General features: G+C 33.5%; 1 protein-coding gene across 1 annotated transcript in view; it reads left to right on the top strand.

The window, feature by feature from the left end:
* Positions 1–958: 958 nt before the first annotated feature.
* LOC129217394 (RNA-splicing ligase RtcB homolog) overlaps positions 959–26,904 on the top strand; it is a 40,454-nt gene continuing 14,508 nt past the window's right edge. Inside the window, exons 1-7 of the mRNA XM_054851691.1 lie at positions 959–1,079; positions 3,100–3,199; positions 8,999–9,145; positions 14,307–14,406; positions 14,489–14,645; positions 24,137–24,186; positions 26,416–26,522. Of these exons, the coding sequence (XP_054707666.1) occupies positions 3,104–3,199; positions 8,999–9,145; positions 14,307–14,406; positions 14,489–14,645; positions 24,137–24,186; positions 26,416–26,522 (657 nt within the window). The 5' untranslated portion in view covers positions 959–1,079; positions 3,100–3,103. The remainder of the gene's footprint in view (positions 1,080–3,099; positions 3,200–8,998; positions 9,146–14,306; positions 14,407–14,488; positions 14,646–24,136; positions 24,187–26,415; positions 26,523–26,904) is intronic.

Below are 26,904 nucleotides of genomic sequence, written 5' to 3'. Positions count from 1 at the left end.
TGAGGTAACCGGTTGATCATAGAACGCTGCGGTAAGTTACCAGTTACTTACTGGTTAACCGGTGAGGTTCGTCGAACGCACCCTAAGCAGTTGATTTGTTGATTGGAGCACGTGCTCATTAGTTGTCACGTGATTAACTAACCGGTCGCTCTCGGTCGTGCTCATCGAACGCAACCAATATGAAATACTCTTCCGCATCAGATATTTAAACTTTGTTTCCCTCCATGCCAAGTCTTGTAGCAGCTCTAACTGGAAATTTCATTCAACTATGATACTTCCTTCATGGTGTTGCAATTTTCACAAACAGGAGTGTATTATTATAACTTTTTTTATTATTATTATTTCCCCCTTGTTTAGGATGGCAATACACAACTTTTTTTTGCTATTAGAAGTTGCTTCTCGAAAATATTTTTTTTTTCCGGCCCACCCTAATGTGCATGTTCTTTTATCAGTTAGGCAAGCGCGACGTCAAACTGTGTTTACTATAAATTAATATTGAATAATTAATATTACTATTAAATTGCGATTAATTAATGATTAAATTGTGATTAGTTTTGTAAACATTGTAATCTATTAATATTAATGCCTACAAAGTTGTTATGTGAATCGGCTTGGGCGGTTTCATTGTTCATACACTCCTGTTATAGGGGCCTTACCTTTGCAAAAGGAAAGAAGCTTTTATGTTTGCTTTTTAAAGATGCATTTGTGCATATGAAGATTAGTGCATTTTTGCGTACGGTGGACACAAGCTAATTTTTTTATTTTCAATGCTTTTACCCGAAAATGACAACTTTAGAATTTTTAGCACATTTTTACCCCCCCCCCCCCCAACAGGATATGATCGCCTAGTATCGGTTGATTTGATGACGTAGTTGTGAGTTCGAGATCTCCGGCTGGTCTTTGCGAACAAACCTGCAATCGCTAAATAAATCAAGCAGCTGCTTCGTCTATCCATAGCCGAAACCACGGCAAAAAGAAACTGTTTGGTCTTGTGGTAATTTAAAAAAGTTTCGTCATTATTTCATAGTGCTGTTTTAAAAAGAAATCAAAGAAATTTGCTACCATTTTTGCGCTTTCAAGTAAATTTATAATTTTTTAAATGTTTTATTTGTTTTCTATATCTTTGTTTAAAAGTTCATTTGCAGAAATTCTTATTTAAAGTATTGAAATTTTATTAAGAAAAAGTATTAAGTTGATATATTTTAGATATGCCATCATGGATCATATTTTAAAGAGAAATTAAGTTATATTTTCTGCATATTTGAGTGTTATTTATTTTTACTTCCTTATATTACATTTTTACTTACTTATATTCTGCCTTCCTTTCCTAATAGTGCACCTGAAATAAAAAGTGGTAACCAATGTTAAAATGGATTAAATGCCACTCACACGAATAAACGTTTCATGTTGTGTGTGAAGTAAAATAAAATATCAATGGAAGACAAAACTGTCAGAAGTTTGGTGCTGAGAAAGGAGTTCTACAAAGATTAGTTGTTGAATTTCATCTACAGAATCAATTGTCTGTTTCAGTTTTTTGAGAAAATGATTCATTTTGTTAATCCTCCGACGATGCTCGACTGCACACCGCGGATGCCATTCTCTTATATTGCATGTAGTTAGGATGAGAAAAGTTTTTTGCCTTCTCTCCCTGATCTCGCACCAAGTGTTTTTCATCTTTTCAAGCACCCAAAGTGCTTTTCTACTGGCAAACAGTTCTGGGATGATAAGGACATCCATTGTTACCTAGCGGTTGCTTATGCAATCAGAATTGTCTTTTGAGGAGCTGCATGGTAGGGTTATCCCTTGTGGAAGCCTGTGTATTAGGGGTTAGTGAATTTGTGGAACTTCGTATACTGTGACTTTGAAATCTTCACTGTTTATAGGATTTGCTGCAGAGTCGGGGTGGATTTAGTCTGTTCAAGGGGTGGTGATTGAAAACTGTAAAAGCTTCCTCCCCTCAAAACTGTCATGTAGGGGGGAGGGGCAGGGAATCAACTGCCCCCTTCTTATCATGTATTTTAAATACTAATCACCCCTCACAAACTTATCGCCCCCTTGAAGTGTTAAATCTCCGCGTTGGGGGCTATCACCCCCAGGGTTGGAAACCATTGTTCTAAGTCATAGCAAAATGTATTTTCAGTATATGTAACAGCATTGTGTAGACCATGGAAGAAAAAGGTTAGAAGACACATATAGAAATATAAAAATTATTAAAGTTTGAAAAAGGGGGGAGGGGCGAGTTTAGGTTCAATTGAATAAGTGGGTAACCCTGACCATCCTCGACTACACAGTCCAAACTTAAATTTAAAGCAAATTTGTGGAATGTTCTTGATTGAAATTAGTAGCAATAGCTAGTAATTCTTTCAATTCTATATATTGGTTTTAGAAAATGACGATCATGGAGGGGGCGGTCGCCCCCTTAGTAAATCCACCACTATGCAGAGTCCTGTGGTCCTACAGTTTGCAGATATGTCCAACACCACTTGATGAGAATGAGAGCATCTGAACATGTGACCTTTTACTAGGACTTAACAATGGTGGTGTATGAGTAAAAATGCAGTTTGATCAATACAGTTCTTTACAGGGCTGGATTTAGGGAAGGGCAGGCGCCAGTCGGAGCTACTGCCCCGGAGCCTCCACAACAAAGGGGCCCCCCATAATAAAATTTTTACAAACTATCCTAACTTTCACGGGTCGAAAATATCCGATATATACATATATATCAAAATATTCGGATATATATCAAAGTATCGTATATTTTCGAAAATATGATGATCTTTTCGAACCTTAATTAGGGGCCTCCACTCCTTCGTTGCCCCGGGGCCTCCACAGTTCCAAATCCGGCCCTGGTTCTTTATTTACTAAAAGTTAGTTCTAAAAGATAGTATCATCTTTTATGTTGCTAATTAGAGCTTCCTTTCTGTTCTGTGTTACCTACACAGCTCCAATTGCACATTGCAGTTTATTTATTATTCTCGCAAATCTCGAGACCAAGATGAATCTTGCTCGTTTTGCTTTGATTTGCAAAGGTTTCAGTTAGCTTTTTTATGTTTGATAGAATTCCATGTTATATGCTTTATTTCTTTTTCCTCTGATTAGCACAATGGGAGTTCGTTCATACAATGAAGAGCTTCCATACTTGGAAAAGATCAACAATGTTTGCTGGAGGATTAAAAAAGGCTTTGTGTCAAATATGAAGGTTTGTGGCATGCATATTTTTTTTATTACTTGATAAGCAACTAATTTATATATTTTCATTAACATAATATTTTTATTTCAAAGGAAAATTGTTTTGTTTTTGATATTCAGGGGTCTGGCCAGAGAAAATTTGGGTCCGTTAACGGACCCTTCACAAAAATCCGATCAACCAAAACGGACCTTTCACAAAAATCCGATCAACCAAAACGGACCCTTCACAAAATTCTAGTAAACAAAAACGAATCTTTCACAAATTGTTTATTGAAAGAGCAAATCTCAAATTAAAATAATACAGCATATTTAATAGAGGAATCAACTTATACAAAATCGGCACTCTTGTGATGCTCCTGCAAGCCATAAATAATTACTACAGCCATAAATAATTACTACCGCCAAATAAATATAATGCCTGTTGTTGGTTTCTTTGAAATAAATTAACAGCTGAAAGTCAGTTTGGTTTATAATTTTGCTTGTTTGTTTTATGCAGCGGGGGTGTTGTTGTAAACTTCTTTGGAAAAGCATCTCTGAATAGGTGTAGTAAGCACTTTTCTCCCCACTCATGATTTAATCATCAATAATATACAGCGAAATGAATTTAGAACTGCAAAGGATAGTATGGATGGGGCGGATGTGATCGCTTCAGATAGGGTTACAAAATTCAAACTTATCGCCACTTAGTGTCTGGTGGTGCGATGTTAAACTGTTATTTTGGGAGAAAGTTATATGGGTTTGGTTTTTCGATACTAAAAAGGATAATTAACTTTAAATAAACTTTTATTTACCGTTATTTTTTTCTATAGATGCCTACATTTTGAAAAACTCAATCTTTTTACATCCGATATGAGAATCATATTTTATTCTTTTTTTCAAGCTAACTTCGCTTTATTAGGATGCAAATAAATGAAAAGTCTCTTTATTTTTGTAACAAAGCTTATTTCAAGTTTTTAAAGGGGAATTCCATTTTCTTTTATGAGTCAATAATTAAAATGCTGAATCGATGGTTTATTTTTTATTTTATTTATTTATTTATTTTTGCTTCAACTGTGTCCAGATATTAATGATATGTTTATCATAAGACTCTAAAATGCAATTCAAAAGTAATTTTATCAAAAATATTTATTTTACAAGCCGTTTTTATACTTTTGATTCCTTCACTTTGAGTATTGCAATCTCTTTGCATCCGCTGTGGAAATCTGATTTTTAGAATTTTCGATGTTTAGTACGCTTAGTTAAGTTGTAAACAAATAAAATATTTTTTTATTTTTGTGAAAATCATGGAGTTTATAAGGTTTGAACGAAACTTTGTGCTCTTAAACAGTGTCTTTGGTTAAAAAGTTAAATGCTGAACCCCTGCCTATTTTTTTTTCTTATAGTTATTTTAAATACTGTACAAAAAAAATTTCTAGTATAATTTAACATGATGTAGAATGGTAGATAAATATTGATACTTGAGGGGTGCCCATCTCCCAGGGAGCGATGCCTCCCCCCTCTCCCCAAATACAAGAAAAACAGTCAAGAATGATATTCTCAACTGAAAAGAGAGAAAACACTCAACTTTAAGTGTCAATGATGCAGTTTCCACCATCTCAAGAGTCTAAACTTTCGTTTTTACAAGAATTTTTTTTTTTTTAAATTATTTGATTTTTCACAAAAATAATTGATTTTTCACAAAATTATTTTAATTTTCACAAAAAACGGACCCTGTGAAAAATCCTGGACAGACCCCTGATATTGTCAATTATGTTTAATGCCAGATTCTCAAAATTCAATGTTCTGAAGATATTTTTCATGAATGTAGTTAGTTATTGTAGTTTGCATAGTTTCCTCTTCACATTTTACCATGTATTATTTAACTTTTTATACGAAAACTACATAATATAAACAAATTTTTATGTTGTACCTTCAACTTTCTTTTTCTAGGTGCAACTGTGTTGTTATTTTTGTTCAAGTTGCGTTGTATTTTTCAGCTATTGTAAAACAAATCAATACCTTAAATCAATCATGAGAAGCTGCTCCTGTTTAGATGAACTTAATCTTACAAGAAAAGTGAGGAATTAAATTAATGATGATTTGTTGGATAGAATTGAGTATAAAAGTCAGGGTTCGTACGGGTCATGGAAATCCTGGAAAGTAATGGGGGAAAAAAAAACATAATTTCAGACCTGGAGAAGTCATGGAAAATTGAAATTTTCATTGAAAGTCATGGAAATTTATTTCAAGTCATGGAAAAAGTTCCTGGACAAAGAGAAAGGAACAGTAGCTAAAGGAGCATTAGAAATCTTGAGTGATTTAACAGTACAGCACATAAAAGCTATTAAAAGTGGAAAATTGAACGATCCAAAAGGCAAATCGGAATTTTGAAATCTCATTACATCCACTTCTGTCGCAGCCGCTTGCCATTTTTTGCGATGTGATTTTACTGCCTGGACATCACTTATTTTGAATTTTATGTTATTTTCAACACTTCTTATGTTTCATATCCTGTACTAGCAAAATTTCACGTTCTTAGTTTTGTCACGCCGACACAACAAAAAAAGCAATTCAATTGCGTGCGAGTTCGATTCCATCACTCCTAAGGACTTTATTATTAAATTTATTAGAGTTTATCTTAATTTGTTGAATGTTTTAGAAAATAAAGATCTTAAGTCAGGCGATAGAATACAGAAAAAGAGGAATTCTAATGCTCTAAAACAGTAATGCCCAACATACGGCACGCAAAACTAATCTATGCGACCCACTGCTATGATCAATGTTGGGAATTAAACGTGTTCTGGAATTTCTGAATCTATTAATTTCTATGCATTTGAAAATATGCAAATTTGTAAACAAAACAAATATACTTTTGAATCAGAAGATTGATTCATTACTGAATGGTTTTTTCAAAAAAGATCTGGTTTGGAAACATAAAGAACTAAACTATGTGGCTTTACTTCAAAGAACAAAAATACTGTCAAGTTACGTGGATGATTAAAGCACTATTGACACTAAAAGGTAATTTTTGAAGCAAATTTATTGAAACTTAGTGATGACTCATTCAACCTTTGTCCCATTCAATATCATTCTGCCTGTTTTTAAAAAAATATATCAGACATTTAAGCATCATCATATTCGTTTCACTGCATTTTTACTTTACTTAAATTTATATAATGAAGACAAATAAGAATAGTAGAGACGTCCCGAGTAGCACTTAGGCCGAGTAGCCGAGTACCGAGTACTCGGCCTTTCACTACTTGGCCGAGTACCGAGTTACCGAGTACTCGGCATTTCACTACTCGACCGAGTTAACAAGTACCAATTATGTTTTAAGAAGAACCACTGACACACATGTGATCAATTTTGAGCTTATTGGAATAGTAGTATGGACCTCTTTGTCCATATAAAAGTTTTTAAAACTAAATTCCTGCTGAAATTTAATTTCACATTATTTAAAAAATTTTGTTTACATCAAAAAGTTTACAAAAAAATTATTTTTAAAATTAAAAATAAATAAATAAAAGGTATGATTGATCAAGTTGGAATTAAGACAAACTATACCAATCTATTTTAGTTCTAGTCCGCCAAACATAAATAATTTTTAAAAGCAAATAAAGCAAATGTGCAGGAACACTGCACACAGGTGTTTCTGCGCTACAAAGGAACGTCTTTATGAGTGCATAAAATGTGAGCTAAAGAATGTAAAGACATTCGCCAAAAAAATCTGACTTTTGTCGGATGCCTTTAAATCTACAAGCTCACATTTTGTGCATTGAAAAAGGAATTTCCTGTAACGCCAAAACATGTGTCTGCAGCGTTCCTGCACTATGCTTTTAATGTTGTTTTATTTCCCTTTTTTTAAGCAAAAGATTTTTTATATTTCTTATAACTAATTTTTGTTTGTAGCAAAAATCTATTGTTTATGTAAAAATTCCATATTTTCTATACTTACCTTTTTTGCACAATTTTTAATAAATAAGTTTCATTAACTTTGGGGGACATTAAAATCAAGATTTATTCCATCAAAGCATTAAAAACTTCATTATTCTCAAAATTTAAACTTGACTTGTAAATGATTGCAGAATATTAAATATGCTTGCGCTTTTTTATAAATTTTAATATCTGTCTTGAACAATATTCAATTTTTTGCAACTACTCGGTATTGGCCGAGTATCTGATCAAAATTTGGCCGAGTACTGAGTACTCGGCAAATTGGCCGAGTATGCCGAGTACCGAATAGTTACCGAGTACTCGGTACGTCTCTAAAGAATAGTTTAGTTTTTTAAGTGTGCACTTATATTTTTTCCATTACAAGTAAGTGCTTCAATGAGGCTGTGGCATTCATGTAGACGTTTTGCTAATGCTCATTTCCAAATATTACCAAGTTTGAGATTAAATAGTGCTATTCGCTTCGTGTAACGAGATCATGAAAATTTTCATTGAAGTCATGAAAAAGTCTTGGAAAAGTCATGGAATTTTTTCATCCAAATAGAGTATGAACCCTGAAAAGTGAATTCTTACCCAATTAATTTAAAAATTTTTAGCAGAGCATGGCTATAGAATTCATGAGTCATATGTACGACTGAGTCATATGTTGAGCTCCCTCATAGTTTCCGATATTTTCATATTGTCTTCAGAAAATTTTACTTTTTGAGTCCACTACCACCCCTCTGTCAAATGTCAAGTTTATTGCCGGATCACTTGGCTGAATTTGATAGTTGATTCAATTATTTTAGTTTTTTGATATGTACATGACATCTCCAGTTAGTATGTCACTTAACTGCATCAATAAGTATGCGAAATCTTAGAATCAGATTACGTTTATTGTTCTGATAAGGAGCTTTATATATTGGAGCTTTAGAATTATCTTTCTTTTTCCATAAAGTTGCAATTTTCATTCATTAAAAAATATTTTCAAAGATCATATTGATTTTTTGTTGTATACCTTTTGATGTCACTTTGTCAATGATATGCTTGAAATAATTTTTTTGAAGATGATTAGTAAAATACCAGCTATAAGTATATTTATATATGCCATTAAGAATTCAACTAATTCAATATACAATATTTTTAGTATAAGAAATCTAGCTTGTACATTTAATAAAAGTGGTTAAGGTATGAAAACAAAATGTATATTTAAATATTATGGCTCTTAAGATAAATAAATATCTTTGTGCTGAATAGTAAAGTCAGACCAAACAACGTAAGTAGAAGCACAAATTTGTAAATTCTTAGTTTAAAAATTTTTCACCAAACTTCTCCAAATTTTCTCAAAAGTCCCGATATTTTTTATAAACTCACGATCATTGCTGCTAGCTTCAAGTATGGTTGTTGAATTTGATTAGCGCACTAATCTTAAGGGACATATAGGTCCTCCTTTTTCTTTATTTCTTCAGTAAAACTCAATAACACACTATTTTTTAGAAACAACTATGAGCAAAGTGCAACAACAGACGTAAACCCTTGAACCATTCTTTTAAAATTAAAAAAAGCTAAATGACATACTTAAATTCAATGAAAGTGTTATTGATTTGTTTAAAAAATAAAGAAGTAAAAATAAATGAAGAAACAAAAAAATATATATATTTTAAATATAAAAATGTACTTTTCTCCGAATCACCCCATCTCTTAGTGATGCGCTTTAGTTAAAAAAAAAAAAAAGTACTATAAATTAACTTGTAAGTAATTTCATATCTGCGCTTAATTTTCAAAATTTATTTTGTGAAACTCCATTTAAATGTTGAATGATTCACCACTGTCTCACAGTTTCAATGTTTATTTATTTTTGCAATATATTTTGATTGATATAAAAACAAAAACATTTTAGGTGGAAGGAATATTTTATGTGAATAGTAAATTAGAGAAACTGATGTTTGATGAACTTAGAAATGCATGTCGCCCTGGTAATATTGGAGGATTTTTGCCAGCAATGAAGCAAATAGGAAACGTCGCTGCTCTCCCTGGTATTGTGTCCGTAAGTATATCCTTGTGTAGTTTTTACTTACTTTGAATTGAAATATATATTTGAATTTGTTTCGATAACATTACTTCTTGGTGCTACTTCTTGAAAAAAGAAAAGTATAGAATTCAGAGATTTGCTATGTGTAACCTGTAGATTTCGTGTTAAGTAGTTTATAAAAGGTATAACATATTTGGTAAAAAAACCACTAAGGTATGTATTTGCACTGTAACAAATGTTGTGGAGTCAGAGTTAAGACCAATCTCTGAGCAAAAGGTGCTGGAGTTGAAAACTAATTATTTCCTATTTCCACTTAGTCTTTTGTGTCCTAAAACTTGACATTTTTTAATCTGTAACAGATCTGTAACAATTTAATAGATCTGTCCATATTTTATGCTTGATTTCATTTTAGGCATTGAAAATGTTTTCTCTTCAACATTATCTGGGAAAACTCATAAAATATTTATGATTATACAGTAGAAGACCGTTATAATGCACACCTTGGGACCAGAGCTTTTGCATTATACAGGTTATTGCGTTATGTAGATCATTTCACAAATTTTGAAACTAATATTCAGAATACATGTATATATTAGCACTTCAGAATGGGTTTTATCTGCAATGAGTATTAAATCACCAATATTACAATTAGTTATTCACAAATAAATATGTTCCATTATCAAAAGAAAGTGCATTATCCTGCACTTCTAGCTTCATAGTTTGCATAACAGCTGCATTTTCAAGAGCCGTCTGGTATTTTCTGTTTACTATGAGTACTAATTTTCAATTTAAATGCTTTGAATTAAGATGGAAAGCTGAAAAACTTCCAAGATTTATTTTGCCTAGCACTTTTTATGTTTGTAAAGCAAAACAAAGGGATTTTTAAACTTCAAACCTATTCCTTACTTCTGAAAAGTTGTGCGGTTTATAGAGAATTGTTATATAGGTCGGCATTATAATGGTCTTCTACTGTATATATATGTAAATTTCTGTTACTATTTTGCTTTAGCACTATAGAGAGAGATGAACTTGTGTGGCCCCTCTCATAGTTTGTCGTTCAATAAATCATATAATAAATAATTGAAAGTGATGGAATTTTCTGACTTTTCATAATCTAACCCTATTTAAGTGTGCTTAGTCAATAGCCTCATAGTAGTGTAAATATTGAACATAATAACATAGAAAGAAAGGAAAAGCTTCAATAACAATCCCTGAGGTATTTTAAAGTAGAAGTAGATTTTTTCCTTTCTCCTACCCAGTATAACATGAAAAACTGCTCTACACTTTCGTTTCACCTTTTCTTTCCCCTATTTGCAGTCGGGTGGCAGTCTAAATGTTGAATACTGCCGGCTACTCACCAGCCAAGCAGTTGGGTCTGCTCTTCCAGAGAGAAATTAGCTCTTAACACTTCAGCATGTAGAGATTACACTACTTGATCATTATTGTGAATTCAGTTTATATTTAGTCACTAGTAGTACCCTCATGGCTTTGCCTGCAATAGAAAAATAAAAGGTATTTGGTTTGCCTGTATATTTACAAATAACGGATGATGAATTTCTTGCCAATAAGCTAAGTTAATTTGCTCGTCCTTGTTATGATAATTTACTCATCTTTGTTGTGGTAATTCGCTCAGTGCTGAGGAATTAAATTCACCAATGGTCGTTCGTAAAAATAAAATCATAGAAAAGGAACAAAATCGAATTTTCAAAAAATTGCTTCAAGACGCACACCCCCATGCTACAAACTAATTTCATGAAGATCAGCAGAACGGTATAAGCGCCGTGCGTGTCACAGACATCCAGATAGAAACTTTTAGCTTTATTATTTGTAAAGAAAAAGACGGGGCCGCCGAGAGCTCGACCCCGAGCCCTGGGGCAAAATCGTAACTTGTAGCCCCCCCCCCCTCCAACCACTAAAAAAAAAATCCTGTTGACTGCCCTCTTTACATTTTAGTAATCTCAAGTGCACCTTTTATACTGCAACATCAGCTTCATAGTAATCCTAGGCATCGTAGTGGAAAACAATCTTATTTGGTAGTTTTTTCTTTGTAAAAAATGTAAAAAAAGCTGGTTAAAAAAAAGCTAACCACTCTAATGTTAAACAAACATCTTGGCCTCGACACTTTCAAAATTCTTGAAGTCATTAATTTTTATTCTCAAACGTATGTATAACAAGAGAGAGAGGGTCTACATTTTTGTTTGGATGGGGAGGGACTGTCACTACTAGTATCTCACAATCAAATTCAAAGAATTGCATTGAGTGGGGAAAGAGGATAGAGAAATAACCATTTGAACCTACAGTCATAAGTGTGACATTTGCGAAGATCCTCCTCCCTCGAAAAATGTTTGAAACTATTGTTCTAAAATTGCAGTTTACACTATCACTGGTAATGTTAGGAGGAGGTGAGGTTCAGGGATTTTTATGAAGGGTTAAAGCTCGTAAATTTTGCCTTGTTGTTATGGAGGGGGTGAGGTTAGGAGGAGGTAAGGTTCAGTGGGTTTTATGAAGGGTTAAAGCTCGTAGACTCTGTCTTTGAAATTTCTCGAAATTAAAGTTCAAAAAATGGAAGTTTTTGACGATTTTTAAAGAGAGGGAGGGGGTGGGAAGAGAGAGAGAGAGGAGGATCGGGGATGCTCGCTAATTTTTCAAAAATGGAAATGAAATATCCTAAAAATGCTAAGTTGCAAGCTATCTTTGTTAATGTTTTGGAAATAAAAGAGGTTTGAGCAACCTTTCCCCGGAAGGTTTTTGAATTATAGGTGTTAAATTTGCAATTATAAGCCCTCTTTGTAAACATTAGGGGAAATGTTTGGATTCGAAGCCTCTCTGCCGGAAGTTTTTCGGAAGTGAAAATCCAAAAACGAAATCTTAGACGTGTTTTTATGATGTAGAGGGAGAGAGGAATTTTAAGTCCCAAAACAGAGTAGTAAATTATCTTTGATGACGTCAAGAAATGCTGGAGAACCTTCACCCAGAATTTCTTTTGAAATTTAAGTCCTAAAAATGAAATTTTATATGATCTTTAATTATGCTAAGAGCACAGTAGGCACTCCTCCGAAATTGTTTTTTGATTTTAAAATCCTAAAAACCCATTTCTTGGCTATTTTTGATGAAGTTAGAAGATGGGATGGGATTGAGGACTCTTTCCAGAGTAGTCCCAAAATTAAGTCCTAATAATGCAATTACAGGACAGCTTTTAGGATAAGGGCTGGAATCTCTCACAGAAATTATTCGAAATTAAGTTCCAAAAACCGAATTTTAGGCGATTTTAGACAATGTTAGAGGGGTGAATTCGGGACTCTTTCGTGAAAATTTCTAGGAATGGAAGTCCCTAAACCAAGTTGAACCCTATGTATTTTAATTTTTAAACTATGCAGTGATGTAATTTTAAATGTAGGGATAATGTCACGACCCCATAAGAAGTGCTTGGGGGCGCGACCCCAAGTTTTTGAACCCCTACCTTGATGTCACCCAATTGTGTTCCAAGCCCGAGTAAAAGGAAGAAAGCGCTGTTTTTCGTGGTGGACCCGCTACTTTTTCCTTCATAGAAGCGTCTCTGCAAGATAGCCCCCTTGAACATGCAGATGTTTAAAAATGGGCTAAAATGTGGAATGAGAGATCTTTTTACTTTTCCGGCACCAAAAAGAAGTTCAGTTAGCAGCACATACTCTGAAAAATTTTTTTTTTCTTTTTGAGGAGGTGCCCGAGCCTCCTCTCAGGCCGGGCCCCAGGGATTTTGCCCCTGCTGATCCCCCTCTCGGCGGCCCTGGAAAAAGATAAAAGAAGGTAACATGGGTCATTTGCACTTTTTTAGGAGGAAATTTTCAGGTATTCAGTCAAAAAATTTGAGCGGACCACACCGGCCCCTTCAGCTTTTCTAAGTATATGGCAGTTTTAATACAAATACAAAAGTGACGACCAGCAACAGGCTCTGGGCCCAGCTAGACTGGTCCTAGTCAATTTACAATCCTTGCTCATTACCACCTCTTTTGGTAAGCTGTTCCGAGGTTCGACTACCCTGCTAAAATAATTTTTCCTAATATCCATGTTAGCCTGAGATTTAAATAGCTTAAAACAATGACCCCTTGTCCTGTTTTCAGTGCTGAACTTCAGCCCCATAACATCTTTCGTTTTAATAAATTTAAACAGCTGTATCATGTCCCCTCAATCTCTTCTTTGCTCAAGACTGTACATTTTAAGCCTTCTGAGCCTGGAATTATAATCTAAGTAGGAAAGTCCCCTTATTAGCCTTGTAGCCCGCCTTTGAACTCTTTCCAATACATTAATGTCTTTCTTAAGATAAGGAGACCAAAACTGAACAGCATACTCCAAATGGGGTCTTACCAAACTTCTATATAAGGGCAGAAGAACTTCTTTAGATTTGTTTGAAATAGATCTATTGATAAACCCAAGCATCTTATTGGCTTTGTTGCTAGCAATGCTGCATTGTTGGCTAAACTTTAAATCCTGACTTATTAAGACCCCGAGATCAGTAACTTTATCTGCCTGATTAATGACTGAACCTTGCAAATAATAACTTGTACCAGTCTTTCTAGGTGTCTTCATTCTAAAAATTGCAATCTCTTTGGGAATCAAATTTTTCTCATTTTTGTTGTTGACTATGCTTTGCTAAAAGGCAAACAAATAAAGTTTTGTTTTATTTTTATTTGATTGAAAGTTTTTTAATGAAATTCTGTGCTCTTTACAAGTGTCAAATGAGGCAGTGAGATGCAAGTGGACTATTTTAAGTTTTAAGTAAAATGCATTTAAAGATCAGATCCTAGGTAGGCTTTCATTGAAATTTTTTTTTCTAAATCATGCTGTACAGCAGCACCTATCAGGGCTACTAGTACAATCTCTTTCCCCAAGACAGGAGAGTTTCACCTACCATTTGTACAGGTTATCTCCAAATTTTTAATTTTGCCACTTGCCTCCCTTTGTTTCTCACTACCTCAAATGTCAAAAAGTTAAATATGTTAAGAAATTACCTGACAGTTATATGGTATCATTATTAAGGATGACATTTTTCATTTTCTGCATTACTGATCTTCAACTCATCTTTAAGTTACTTGCTTTTGTCGTCAATACCGTTAGTTGTCATGCTACCGTTTATGCAGGGGTTTTAAAATGACCTTATTCTTAAAACTTCTTTTTTTTCTTTATAATTTCAAACTAGAAATCAATTGGTCTACCTGATGTTCATTCAGGATATGGCTTTGCTATTGGTAATACCGCTGCATTTGATATGGATGATCCAAAAGCTATTGTGTCACCAGGTAATTTAAAACAAATATTTTATGTTTAGTATTAAATTTATTCAGTTAGAATCTGTTTCAATTAATCCTAATTTTCTTCTAGGTGGTGTAGGTTTTGATATTAACTGTGGTGTTCGTCTGTTAAGGACAAACCTGATGGAAAAAGATGTTCAGCCTATCAAGGAACAACTTGCACAAAGTATGTTTGATCACATTCCTGTTGGAGTTGGTTCAAAAGGCATCATCCCAATGAATGCCAGGTAATATAATCTGCTTTAGAAATGCTGCCTTTTTAAAAAAAATTTAGTACTCTGTATCGTCTTCTCAGAGCAACAGCATGATATCTTACTGTTATTCCTGAGATGAAATGTCTCACTGTTGCTCTGAGACGACGATATAAAAAATAGACTTTAGCCCATACATTATGCTGTTTACATGAATTGCCTTACTGAAAATGTCCATAAATCATTTTGAAATAGACACTGTTTGCGTATTTGGGACCAGCAGAGGAGATTGATTTTATGTTCGTTTACTCATAAATGCAGAAAATGCAATAATAATGGTGTTCCATATTTTCCATGTCAGTTCAAACAGATCAAGTAGAAATGCTGCAATTAGATCTGAAAATTCTTTTGTTTTTTCTTTAAAGATAGGTGCAAGGGTATGTACTTGATGTGACTTCTACTCGGAGCAGAGCTTTGAACCCTTAGGATACCACTATGTGGATCCCTGGGAACTGCCAAAAATTTCAGTTAGGACACTGCTGAAATTTGTTTCGATTATCGGGCTCTACTAGTAGTCAAAGAGGGGACAGTACAATAGACCAGTGATCTCAGTGCTCGTGCTCATTTCAAGCGCCTCCTTTTTTACTTCATACTTCATGTACTCGATGCAAAGTGTTTCAAAAAACAAAAACCTTGTTCACTAATATGTAAATACAGTAGAGAACCAATTACAGTAGAAGACCGTTATAACGCACACATTGGGACCACAGCTTTTCGTTATACAGGTTTTTGCATTATATCTTACCAGCGGTTTTTCACGTCTTATCACGCCGTAGCAAGTTCCCGTCGAAAGCGTTTTACACGTATTTTTCTGACACTAAATTTTCATTGTCAAACGGTCCAAGGCGTAGAATCCTGCGTTTCCTTTCCCCTCTCCTGAGAGCGGCACCCCAGAGCGCAGGGGCCCCACCTTCTGTATTCACATTCGCAAACAATGCCCATTCATCAGGTTGGGGTTTCAAGGTTCAGTGCATCCTTCTTATCAATGCAAAGATTTCTAAGCAAACCTTCTTGCTATTTATTGTAAGTATCTGCTAGAAACAAAACTGTATTCCAAGAATGAAATATCCACTTCTCCTTCTTCTAAGTTTAAAATTTACATTTAATTAATAATTGTGCTGTAAATGGATGCAACATAATTTAATTGACGACAATGACATTCAATTACATTTCAAATAAATAAATAAAAGCCGGGAGATTTCAAATTGAACGAAAACAAACTAAGTATCCTTTTGGAAATAAATTTGTAGCTACGGCTTTATTCGCTACTAACATATAATTTAGGAACTTTAAGTGTTATAAAATCACAATACTGTAATGAAAACAAAAGAGCGGAAATACATGTAAAAGATCAATTTTCAACTTTTATGTGCACTTACGTCACTTTTACGCACATTTAGGCAGATGTTGTACTCAAAACACATTATAAAAAATATTTAAAAAAAAAAGGGATATTTTTTTCAAATTCATTTACTCTAACTGATCGGCCTTAGTTTTGGTCGCAAATTTCTATCGTTAATATGAGAAACATTTTAAATTCACAGATTCTGTCTAATACTTCAGCTTATAATTATTTTAATCACAAAGAAAACAAACAATTATCTCTTATCATACAATTTCAATTCTGTATAAGTAAAAAAAAAGACTAAATAAACAATATATAGTAAGAGCAAAAATTTTGCACAACACCAGGCGGCTATTGTGTTAACTTTAATACAAAAAAAAAAAAAAACTTCAGTTGTTAGCAAAGAACAATAATAATATTTTTTTATTGTTATTAAAAATTGAAAAATATATGAAAATGAATAGTTTTCAAAAATTAAATCGTTTGTAGCTTTTTTTTTCAATAAAAAATAGAGAGTCTAGGAATTTTTTTTATTGAGATGGGGAAGAAATTCAGAAGAATTGGACCTGACTAAAGGAAATTTCTATGGAGTTGCTTGAGATCTACAGTATTTTGTAGGAAGATGGAAATGGGAAAAAGGTTAAGTGAGAATTTAAAACTATTTTTTTATATAAGGAAAGGAATAATAATAAATAGAGAAAAATAAATGAAAGTTTAAACCATTTCATAATTAAAATAAAACTTCAGCAGAGCTTAACTTTTTGTACTTTATTAAGCAACAAATCTAGAATTTTCATTGATCTCAATTTGCCCAAAGCCTGTTATTTATCTCAAATCACTGTTTAATCTGTGCAATTGCTAGATACCAGTCATATGATCTTTCAATTCCTTGGAATAACTTATGAAAAAATAATTATACAACCTTGATTTTTATAGAAAATCATCGGAAATTCAGCCATAATTTTTGGCTTAAAAATTTAAATTTTCACAAAAACTTCAATTATTTTGAAAAATTAAGCATTTTCTACACTTTGACATAAGAAAATCTTTAATGCCCTTACAATAAAAGTTAGCTATCATCCAAATATCTTTTCATTTTAAGTAATCCAGAAATATGATTGTGTGTTGATAACGGAAAAGGTTTGCAAAATGTTGAACCTCCCCCCCCCCCCCCACACACACGCACAACACATCCTAGTTCTAAGAAAATATATCTCAGTTTACTCTGCAGTTTATAATTGAATTTGGATTTTCAAAGATGATCCATTTTACTCAACTTTGAACGCTTAGATACCTAGTTATGAATGAAATTGCATTCCGGTAAATGAGTCTCTTAGGGAAAAAAGCGATAAATAGTAGATTTGAGGAAATATTTTACATTTCAATGGAATTTTTCTTGTAACAAGTGTTTTTTTTTTTTTTTAGCTATTGATCTGGCAGATTTTTCTGAAAAGTTAATGGAACTCTCATTATATCGCGCGTTTAAATCAATAGCGCTTTTAATCAGTCTTTTCAATTTCTTTTTTTTCTTTTGACTTCTGTATTTTGCTTCTTTCCCAACAAGCGCGATAAAATGACCGCCTTGGTAATTATCTGATTTGACTTTTTTTTTTTAGCTCCAGTTAAACGTTTTTTTTTTTTTTTTTGTTTTTAATTTTCAAGCCACCGTTTTGCTCGTAGTAAATATCAAGGAAAAATCTGAGACCAATTCTTTCAGCAAAATTTTAAACAATCAAAAAATAAAAAGATTAATAAATAATAATAATGACAATATGTTGAAAAAAAGAAAACCATGTAACCAACGGAAGAAATTCAAACAGAAATTCTATTCCAAAAACATATTGTACTACACTCAGGGCATTGATCTGCAAGATACACCATTTTTAGTTTTACAAAGAGCTTTTGCCCTCGATAGCTTCAAGGACACATTTTATTTACAGGTAATGAAAAAACCTACAAAATGCATGCCCATTCTGGCATTGTACTTCTAAAAGACTTTTGTAGAAGGATAGTATATTTCTTTGTCCAGAATCGTATTTTACTTCATTCTTTTTCACTTCCTAATATCAATATACTAAAGGAACTAGTAAGATTAGATGGTGTTTCTTTAATAATAGCTTTGTTAAATACGCCATAACTCAGTGAATGTTGGATATAGTATTTGTTTTCCGATTTTCAAACGGGATCATAGACAGTCCCGATTTTCATTTCAAAAACCCAGTGTCCTCACCAGTTTACTTCACGTCTCGGTAAAATATAAGTTTCATTACAGATGACCAAAAAAATATAAAAATCATTAATCATGAAGGATTATTTAAAATAATAAATTTGTCATTTCTGTACCTCATAGCCAGACTGACGTTAAGTTCAAAAATTTGAATTTTCTGTTTATTACTACTAGGGTTCGTCGATATATATCATGATGTATATCCGATATTTATTCTGAAAATAACATGATATTTTGATATTTTCAATATTTATTTTTCCAACTACGGTATTTTCAATATAAAAATTACATTAATCATAGCAATATCGCTCATTTATTATTAAAAACAACTAAAAAGTCACATACTATAGTTTTATGATGTATTAATACACATTAATATAACAAAATAATATATTCTTTTTTTTCTTATTCATAAAATTATTAGTAATGTAACAATTTTAATGCATATTAAAATTAGATAGTGGGAAAATTCCAGAGGTAAAGGGGAAAGTTATTGCTGAGGCGACTGACTGGGAAACAAAGGGTATAATTTTGGGAGATTCAATGGTGCGTGAGGTGGGAAACTCAATAGGCAGAGTTAAGACGTAAGGTGGCTAGATGTTGTTTGCCAGGGGCTCGGGTGAGAGATGTAAATAGGGTTGCTGAAAAGAAGGGGGTATTTAATAAAGAGGATGTAGTTACTTTGTGGGTGGGAACTAACAATGTAGGCCATAGTAACAATGATGAGTTTATAAAGGAATGGGATTCCCTGTTGGACAAAGCAACCAACTGTTCGGCAAATGTCCAAGTGGTTGGTTTGCTTCCCAGGTATGGAGTGCATAGCAGTTGGTTAAACCAACGGGCTAGGTGTATGAACCTGGTACTCAAGGAAATTTGTGTTAAGCGTAGTATCAGGTTTATTGATGTGTGGAGTAGATGTAAACGAGATTGGATTGCTGGGGATGGCCTACATCTGAGCTCTACAGGGGTCAAAATGGTTAGTGGTCTGGTTTTAGAGGCTTCAGAATCAAAAAACTAAGTTGGAATGGGGGGCATGGTTTAAGGAGCAGAATTCGAAACGGTACTAACTATCGGGATTTTAGTAGAAACGGAAATAGGGTGGCTAATAAGAGAAAAGATTTTAACACTTGGGATTCAAACAATCGTGCAGCATTAAATAAAAGTAAGATGGGCTTACTTAAGGTTTTTCGTACAAATGCTCGTAGTATTAGGAACAAGATGGAAGAATCGAAAAGCATAATTATAGACGAGAGGTTGGATATTATTGGAGTTACCGAGACATGGGCTACCGAAAGTGATGATGATTTATTATCTATTGCTGGGTATAATTTGTTTAGACAAGATAGAGTAGGTAAAAAAGGTGGTGGGGTTTTATTTTATGTCAGAGACACTTTAATTTGCAATGAATTGGTAATTAATGATAAACCTAATGAGATTGATATGATTTGGCTGGAGTTGATTAGTAATAAGGGCAAAAAACTACGTTTGGGGAATATTTATAGGCCACCCAACTTAAGCCAGGGTCAAGACGAACAGATGTTTAGTATTATTAGTGACATTTCTAGCAAGGGGTCAGTCATCATAATGGGAGATTTTAATTTTCCAGGAATTGATTGGAATAATTTTTACCATAGTAATAGCAGAGAAGAGGATTTTTTGAAAGTAATTGGTGACTGTTTCTTAGATCAAATTGTAACTCAGGGTACTCGACAGGACGCGATTTTAGATCTAGTTTTCTGCGACATGGAAGGCTCTGTTCAGGGGTTATGTGTAGGGGAACACATTGGAGATAGTGACCACAACAGTATTAGGTTTGGGATTAAATTTGATATGCACAAAGTAGAGAATTTTAGGTTTGTGCCCAATTTCAGAAGTACTGACTTTGTGGCACTTCGGCAGAGTTTGAAAGCAGTTTTTTCTTCTGGATTGGACAATAGTGATGTGAATCTTCAGTGGGCTGAGTTTAAGGAAAATCTAGCGAATACGGTTAGGGATCATGTTCCTTTTAGGAGAAAGGGTGTCAACACTAAAATTTGGCCAATGTGGTTCTCCAGGGAAACTAAAGACGCTCTAAATTACAAGCAAGCTGCTTTTCATAGGTTTAGAGAAACAGGTCACAGTGCAGATTGGCTCCAATATTGTAAGGCAAGGCGTAAATTTAAGTATTTGGTACGGATTCAGAAAAGAGAGTTTGAGCAAAGACTGGCAGATAACATAAACAGGAATCCCAAGAGGTTTTTTGCATACGCTAATTCGGGGAAAGTTCGAAATAGTCATATTGGGCCACTGGTTGATGAGCACGGAATTTTAATTCAGGACGATAGTGATATTGCTAATGTTCTTAATAACTTTTTTTCGAGTGTTTTTAACGATAACTGTATCTCAACAGTTGACACCAACAAGAGACAAGCTATAGTACAGCTTGAGGACTTTGTATTTTCCAGGGATGACGTTTTACTTCATTTGAAAAAAATTAAAGAGACTAAGGCTCCGGGGCCAGATAATATTTATCCGAAAATTTTAGTTGAATGTGCAGAGGAATTAGCAGATGTAATCGCAAACATTTTCAATTCTTCTTATAATTCGGGGACAGTGCCAGAGGACTGGAAGCTGGCTAACATTACACCGCTCTTCAAGAAAGGGTCTAAAGGGAGTGCAGGAAATTATAGACCTGTGAGTCTAACTTCGGTGGTTTGCAAAATTTTTGAAACATTGATGAAAATTAAGATAGTAAATTTTCTAGAGACTAATAATCTATTGACTAGTTTTCAGTACGGTTTTAGGAAAGGTAAATCTTGTGCAACTAATTTATTACATTTCTATGAGAAAGTTACCATGGCTTTGGACAATAAGAAGCCTGTAGATGTTGTTTACATTGATTTTCAAAAAGCTTTCGATAAGGTACCACATGTTGCTCTACTTAGCAAATTAGCTGATATAGGAATAGGAGGGAAAATTTTCATTTGGGTAAAAAATTGGCTGACCGGAAGGAAACAAAGAGTTGTTGTAAGGGGAAATTATTCTAATTGGAGTGAGGTCTTAAGCGGGGCTCCTCAAGGATCAGTGTTAGGGACTGTTTTGTTCATTGTCTTTATGAACGATATTCACAAAAATATTTCTGGGAACATGAATTGTTTTGCTGATGATGTCAAAGTTATGGGGACTGTAGAAAATGAAGAACAAGCAAATCAGCTGCAAGAGGATCTAGATCATATTACGGAGTGGGCTGATAAATGGGGTATGGCTGTTAATGTTGGGAAATGTCAAGTGCTACATTTAGGGCATGGGAATAAGTGTACAAGTTATTATTTGCAAGGTTCAGTCATTAGTCAGGCAGACAAAGTTACTGATCTGGGGGTCCTAATAAGTCAAGATTTAAAGTTTAGCCAACAGTGCAGCATTGCTAGCAACAAAGCCAATAAGATGCTTGGGTTTATCAATAGATCTATTTCAAATAAATCTAAAGAAGTTCTTCTGCCCTTATATAGAAGTTTGGTAAGACCCCATTTGGAGTATGCTGTTCAGTTTTGGTCTCCTTATCTTAAGAAAGATTAATGTATTGGAAAGGGTTCAAAGGCGGGCTACAAGGCTAATAAGTGGACTTTCCCACTTAGACTATGATTCCAGGCTTAGAAGGCTAAAAATGTACAGTCTTGAGCAAAGAAGAGACCGAGGGGACATGATTCAGCTGTTTAAATTTATTAAAACGAAAGATGTTACGGGGCTAAAGTTTAGCACTGAAAACAGGACAAGGGGTCATTGTTTTAAGCTATTTAAATCTCGGGCTAACATGGATAATAGGAAAAATTATTATTTTAGCAGGGTAGTGGAACCTTGGAACAGCTTACTGGAAGAGGTGGTAATGAGCAAAGGAGTAGACAGTTTTAAGAGGGCCATTGATCTTCACTGGGGATTGTAAATTGACTAGGACCAGTCTAGCTGGGCCCAGAGCCTGTTGCTGGTTGTCACTTTTGTATTTGTATTTGTATAAAAGTACCTAATTAAATATTAAACATTGGTTGGAAAAAAAGAAAATGTCTTATGAATGTGCTCCTGATTGTTGCATATTTTTTTTTCTGAATCATATAACTGTGTAAAAGTAGCTAACAGAAGACAAATGAGTAGAACAGCTAATGCTATATTAACTCTATTAAAATTGACTAAAATGTAAAATGAAATATTTGATATGGATAATGAAAGAAACCTTAATTTTAAGTCTACATATTATAATAATAATTAAAGAGTGATTTGAGGATGAATTTACTATTTTTAAGACATTAGTTTGTGTTGATTGAAAATATCGGATATATATTAAAATATCGGATATTTTAGATATTTTCGAAAATTGCACTCACCAGGCATTTTTTTCTCTCCTGTAAAGTAGCGTATGTGACTCACGTTAGTTTAGCTCTAAGGTACAGATAAAGGGTTTTCTACTGTATCCGGGAAGTTCGGGACCATCGCCATCCCGGGTATCTGAATTTCCCGGTTTTCTAGATCGCTAAAAAACTCTGTTGACCGATTGTTTAAAAACCTTAAATTACTATAATAAATAGTAATACATATTAAAATAAGAAGAAAACAGTTCAAAAATGATCATAATTACTATCAGACATATTAAAAACTACTAGTGAAAGAACAATTCAAACACCAAATAACTTCAAGTTATTCATAAGACCTGAGACCCTCACATTCTCTCTCTCAATCTGAAAAAGAAAGAACCCACCACTTTTCGATGCTTTGAAGAAAAAAAAATGAAGGGGAGGGCTAGAAACAAATTGTTGAATGTAAATGTGTGATTTTCCTGCTATAGTGTATGAAAGAATGTTTTCATGACCGGGCTTTTTTTTTTGAATTTTATAAAGTTTTTGTGTTTGCGATTACTATGGTTATTGATTACCATTGTTTCTTGCAATATCAATAGGAATTTGATTTATGAGTTCTTGCAGCCTTATTACAGTCTTGCGTTTAACGATTTCTAGATTTCACCATCAACCAACTATCCAGAAAATTCGCAAATCTGGTTTTTGACGTTTCCTGCAATTTTGTAGTGTCACTTAAGCTCTAAACGGCTTTAATTTTAAAGGCCGTCCAATAAAATATTGCATTTGAAAGTGACAATATTCATTTCTTTAGTTTTCAGTTGAAGTAAAACACGAAAATTTCCGACTTACGAGTGTGCTTCTTAATTCAAAAAAATGTCGGAAATTTTGCCCAGCGTAAAGGATAACTCTTTGAAGTTCGTTTTTTGTAAACATTTTCCCCAGTTATGCGTGAGTAATATGGTATTATTAAGAAGCAGTTCATATTCTTTTAGGTATTTCAAAAAAATGCTTAGTTTTTCAAAAATTGCCAAAAATGCGTATTTTTAAAAAAATGGCGTGAAAATCCCCAAAAAGTTGCCGGTTTTTTGGTTTCGGGATAAAAGGTTCTGCACTGTACACAAATTCTTTAAAGCAAGGAGAAGGAAGCAATTGCCGGTGCTCTTGGTCCTAAAAAGTCAGACCTGGTATGAGAAGAGTTCTGAAGTGCAGAAGAATTATTGAATGTTGTCATTTATTTTTTTCATCTCTTAATGTATTTGAAGAATGGGGAAGAGGGTGTGGGAGGGGGTAAAGGGGGAGAATTTCATTGAATGCATTGCTTTTACTTATTTAAATTTTTAACAAGTGGCAAATATTAATTTTGGGTAAATGGAATTGCAGCCAAGAAATACCTTTAAGCATGCTAAAGTTTTCCTAAGGGAGGAGGCAGACTTCATTTTCTGGACTTTATGTAGATATCGTGTAAAATTTGTTTTGAATGAAAGATAATGCAGAATAATACCCTTTTGCATTTTATTGTTGTTTAACATTCATAATATCAAAGACATGTTTTGCATATTGATTTTTGCAGAGATCTTGAAGAAGCTTTAGAAATGGGAATGGATTGGTCCTTAAGAGAGGGTAATTTATCTTGCTGTTCTTTTCTCTTTCTTTCTTGCATGTTTTGTTCTTGCATTTTGATGGTGTAATTTTGAAAATATATAAGGCTAATTCTCAATATTTTATTGAATCTATAAGTTTCATTTTCAAATTATTTTACAAATTAAATGCTCCTATAAAAATATCAATATTTTTTCAATAAGCTTTATTCAAAATGAGTACTAAATTTTTTTTTGTTCATATTTTTTAAAGCATAAATGAGGCTGTGAGAAACAAAGGGATGTAGTGGGCATTTTCAAGTTTTGAGTAAAACACATTTAAAGATAACATCCTAGGTAGGCTTTCATTGAATTTTTTTTCTAAATTATGCTGTTGAGCAGCACCTATCAGGACTACTAACACTATCTCTTGGCCCAATATAGAGGAGAGGTTCGCCTACCATTTGCACTGGTTGTCTTTAAATTTTTAATTTGGCACTTAACATCCCTTTACTTCACATTGCCTCAAATAAAGATTTTATCTTTATAATATTAAAGTACTCTTATCAGGGCTTAATTTGCATTTGTATGCTCAGCTCTCTCACTTCTTTTCAATTTCATGTGAATTTTTTCATAATTAGTAGAAATCAAACTATGTACGTTCAAATAAGTTCTGGAGATGGTAGGGCTCCTGCAGTCTTTTTGTTAGATACAAAGCCCTGACTTTAATACTTGGTTTGCAACAAAATTCATATTTTTGTCATTTATCTAATTTCTCTAAAGCTCCTAAACTTGTACCAAAATTTTGCTGGTGTTTTCAAAAAAAATCCATGATTTAACTCCTTGTACTTGCTTAGGGAAAACTAAAGCATCCATGTGCCATTAAATATAGGTACTTTTTCTCATCACCATTTTTGTATTTGTTGAAATTTGCCTGGGGAAATGGAGGGGGAGTTATTCTTGGCAGAAAACCAGTGACCAATAGAAAAATTGAGGAACTATTCAATGAGGTACTGTTTTCATTGTAAAAGGTTTTTTTTCTATAGTATTCTTAAAAGAAATTCAATGTGTCATGCTTCCTTATGTTCCTTTTCTTGTTCCAAAATCCACATCCCAAGGTCAGTAGAAATGTCATTAAACAGGGGAATAACTGCCTATTGATGTTGAATCATCTTTTTTCCTGCAAAACTCTTCAAAATTTTAATATTTGTAATATTTTGATTTTCTTTGAATTCACTTGAAAATTTGAATTGCTTAGATTGTTGTTGTGTGCCAGCTAAGCTGGCACTTTTTAAGTGCGCTGCTTCACTTTTCCAATTGTACCTCAATTTGGTGTGAAGTTCGGCTTCCAGAGTACACACATGCTACAAGGACCCTTTTATAGGGTAGGCAACCATTCACAACAAAAGAACACATTCATACAAAGACAGGAGAGAGAAAGTACATCTATGCCCAAGCTGGGATTCAAACCCGGGACCTCCCCATTGCAGTTGCTCTGACCACTAGACTGGATGGCTGCCTAAGTTCTTAGGTGGAAACAGGATTTTTGTTCTAATACAATTCTCAATCCTTGATGGAGGTAGCCATCTCATTGGGGCCTTTGAGCTCTGCCATCAGGATATACATAACTCCTAAATTTTCTGTAATGTTAAAAACATTGACCTACTGCTGCCCATAGTAAAAGACTTTAAGTGCTAGTTCTGGCATTGGAGAAATTCTGTTTAAAGTCAAAGCATAGGGCTGAGACATGCAATTTTCTTTGGAAAGTAGGAGTTTAAACTACTAGTCAATGAGACATACTGTTTTTTCACTCTTTCAATGCTATTCTTCTCTGACCTTAGCTCAATAGACCTCTAGTTGCAGTGCTTGGCTCTGTTGACCCTCCGCCCCCTTCCTTCATTTCATTCTCCTCTGATAGGCAGAGAAAGGTCTTTAAAAGTGCCCTTTTCTTTTTTCTTGATATATTTTGCAGTTATCTGAAATAATTGATTTACAACTAATACTATTTTTCTCTTGCACCAGTTCAATTAAATTATTCTTCAGCAAATACCCTTCTATCCCTAAAGACTGTCAGATTTATGAAATGTTTATTCTCTTTTAGAACAGTTAAAAATAACATACTAAACAAATTATAAGAATTATTTTAGAGAAAATTATAATTTATTAAGTACAACATATTTTAATACCTTTATTACTATATATTTTTGATTTTTTTTTTTTTTGAAATGGAGTCAAAAAGCTGTATTTTTATATTGTATTTTTTTTACGCAAGGTTATGCATGGGCTGAAGATAAAGAACATTGTGAAGAATATGGTAGAATGTTAAATGCTGATCCAGCTAAAGTTTCCATGAAAGCTAAAAAAAGAGGTTTGCCTCAGGTTAGCAGTTCAATAAAAATATGTTCTAATATTATTAATTAAAAATGTATAATTTTTTTTTTTTAAACCTATTTTTAGTTTATAAGAATTTTAATGTGTTGAAACTTATTGTCATTCGAGGAAAGCTTTCCTTGGATGACTTTTCATCCAAAAGCTCACTTTTTTTCATTGAAAAAGGTGTTTCTTGCTACTCCAAAACACATGTCTGCAGTAATTTGCAATTTTGTGCATCAAAATGTTGGTTAATTGATTCATTTAATTTTCAAGCACAAAGGTATTTATTCGTTATTTAGTAATCATTTATTTGTGTCGCTGAGAATGAACTACCCTCTAAAACACTTAAAAGCAGCCAAGGGTGTTTGTGTACCTTTTTGAATATCCA

The sequence above is a fragment of the Uloborus diversus genome, chromosome 2 (genome assembly GCF_026930045.1).
Source record: "Uloborus diversus isolate 005 chromosome 2, Udiv.v.3.1, whole genome shotgun sequence".
Taxonomy (NCBI): domain Eukaryota; kingdom Metazoa; phylum Arthropoda; class Arachnida; order Araneae; family Uloboridae; genus Uloborus; species Uloborus diversus.
This window is presented reverse-complemented; position numbering and strand designations above follow the sequence as displayed.